The 2,994-nt window shown below is 32.5% G+C and overlaps 1 protein-coding gene across 1 annotated transcript; it reads left to right on the forward strand.

Moving 5' to 3' along the window:
• Nucleotides 1-369: 369 nt before the first annotated feature.
• LOC102804049 (galactosylceramide sulfotransferase-like) lies at nt 370-909 on the forward strand. Its single transcript, XM_006817444.2, has one exon. It carries the CDS (start codon nt 370-372, stop codon nt 907-909), a length of 540 nt encoding a protein of 179 aa, XP_006817507.2.
• The last annotated feature ends 2,085 nt before the right edge of the window (nt 910-2,994 follow it).

Below are 2,994 nucleotides of genomic sequence, written 5' to 3' on the forward strand. Positions count from 1 at the left end.
GACCAATGTCTTGAGCGATTGTATGATCGCCCAACATACAAATCAAAGCAAAAAAATGTTTATATCAAAGCACACAAGACTGCAAGTACTACCCTAGCCTCAATTCTGAAAAGATATGGTTATACAATAATTCTAACAATGGCACTACCTAAAGGAAATCACATATTTTTTTTTAACACAGAACTATTTAATAAAAATGTGGTTTTGAATTTCAATGATATGAAGAATTATGACATGTTGACCAATCATGCACGATATAATCGTTGTGAATTTGACTCACTGATTTCAAATACAACCTACATTACAATATTACGCTACTCAGTACAACAGTTTGAATCAACATTTGGTTATTTTCAAAGTGGAACATACATGTCGACAAAAGACCAAATCTCTGAATTCTTACGTAACCCCCAGCAATACACAAATACAATTCCTTGGAATAATCGAAATGGACAGCTGTTCGATCTTGGCCTGAGCTCAACACAGACACTGGATGAGGAGATGGTGAACGAGACAATAAAAACCTTGCACAAAGAAATAGATGTTGTACTTATCACTGAATATTTTGACGAGTCTTTATTAATATTACGAGATCTACTATGTTGGTCTGTCAATGATATATTGTACATGTCCAATGGAATACGGAGCGACAATCGACGTAGCAATCTGACATCAACTGATAAGGATAAAATACTAGAGTGGAATAAGTCAGATTTAAATCTTTATCTGTATTTTAAGAAAGTATTGTTCAACAAAATTCGTCAGTACGGTCCATGTTTTAAATATCATCTTCAGGAATTCCTTAAACTCCAAAACGAAACACTTGAGAAGTGCATTGGAAAGGAACAGTTTCCGACATGTATTGAAGGAGAATGCCACAGAGTTTTGCATTCGTGTTTGGAGGGGTGATGTAACATTTACTGAATTGAACAAGAAAGGGCATTCTCATCTGTAATTTATATTTAATATAGTAATGGTAAAATGTGCTATTTGTTGTATATACAAATCTTATTTGTATTTCATTCAAATGACAATCATTATAAAGTTATTCACTCTGGTTATCGAGTCCTCTCCTTGACACGGGTACATGAATTGTGATGTACTGTCTAAAACCTACAGCTACGATTAGGGAGAGCGGGAATGCGGACGTGTTCCGTCCAGAAAATTCGGTTTTTATGCCCGCTCATTTGCCTCATTTCGGATTCATGTATCTGACGCTCGGTACAAATAGTCGGTTCATTATGTTATGGCTGAAATAAGACTAAAACAAACATACAAAATGTCGCATGTAAATGTTTTCATTTGAAACAAAACGAAGAATCTGGAAAATGTACCGGACCATCAAGTGTCTGCCATGTATATTTTTAATCCTGTCTTTTTTCAACTATATGACTATATTTATTTAAATGAATTTTACCCTTAGGCTAATATGACTGAGAAGGCAACACATGTTGTGTGTATAAACTTATGTACGTATTTTGCTTGTTATATTTTATGGAACTTTATGTATAGTAGTACTGAATATAATTATGTATAGTTAGTTATACATGTATACAACTGCAGTCTGTAAGCCTGAAACAATGAACTGTTGTATGTATAACTATTATATAACACAGAATATAAATATGTCAATCATATCAATGGAGAGACTTTATTTTGAACAGCCAGTAACAGATTCATCAAATAATAATAATGAGTAAATAACATATAGATCATCAATATAACATTGTCAAATTTGCTATTTCTTCCTCAAATCTCCCAATTCGTTGGAAATAACCAACAACAAAAACAAAATCGACCACATAACATGTTTGTTAAAAGTTGTGAACTTTAATAATAAAGTCACATATCGCGTGCATAATGTGCATATCTCCACAGTGTGACGTAATGCATAACATATCGGAAATGTACATCACATAGTTTGACGTCAAATTGTTTTCACTGTACTCGCTGCCTGAAGGTTTCCGGGTTTATATACGAGCTGATATGAACGGATTATGATAAATATGGTTAACTTTGGTAAGCTTATATGTGTATTTTTTAAATTATTATACAGGGTCTCCAAACATAATTGAAATTTAAAAAACCTAACTAAGTGCAGAAAAAATTGTGAACCAGCAAAAACCATAACACATCGTAGGCATCGTAAGTATTTGCGTGAATTGGCGTCTACAGAAATAGATTTACGATATATTTCTGATATTTTTGGTATAGTTACACTTTTAACACTTTGCTACTTTTCTTGAAAATATATGCACCTGATCAGTATAAAATCTCGCGATATTTTCCCTTAGATTGACGATAGGAGACAATTGTGAGTACCGCCTACGGCTCGAATTGATTGAATGCACTCGCTCACTTGCATAACTTAATGACCGACTTGTTAAAACATATTTTCAATTAGAAAGAATTCCAAAATCTATCAAATATTAGCAAAAAATAAAGCAATCGATTTACGAATAATAGTACTAAATAATAATATACGACAAAAATATCACAAATGTATATATAATCTGAAATTAGAGATATTTGAGAATGGCGTTGAAAATGGGTGGATCTGTAACATTTGTTTACAATGGTGCACCACGTTTATAGTTTGCGGTTTACATACAGCTAGTCTGTAAATATAAGTACAAAAAATAAAGCACGACAGATAATGTTACAAAGCTTAAAATGACTTATTATATAATTTAATTAAATAAAACTACAATGATAAATGTATTAAAAATTGTTAATGACGTCAATGTCATCAAATACCAAATCACATTCGCTTAGTTGATGGACAAGTTTTACAATTAGCGCTAAAATGAAACGTGGGAATCATTTTCGATATTATGAGAGAAGATTGGCGTCTATTCCGTTTTTATTTCAAGATATAGCGCAACAGCCATATAGGAATTAGCGGATTGCCAACTGTGTTAAAAAGTTCACCTGAATATTTCTTTCCTTACATCAGACCCTAGATGACTACTAAGAGTGTTAAATAGTCTACCA

Source organism: Saccoglossus kowalevskii, chromosome 10 (assembly GCF_978046115.1).
Source record: "Saccoglossus kowalevskii chromosome 10, keSacKowa6.1, whole genome shotgun sequence".
Lineage (NCBI taxonomy): Eukaryota > Metazoa > Hemichordata > Enteropneusta > Harrimaniidae > Saccoglossus > Saccoglossus kowalevskii.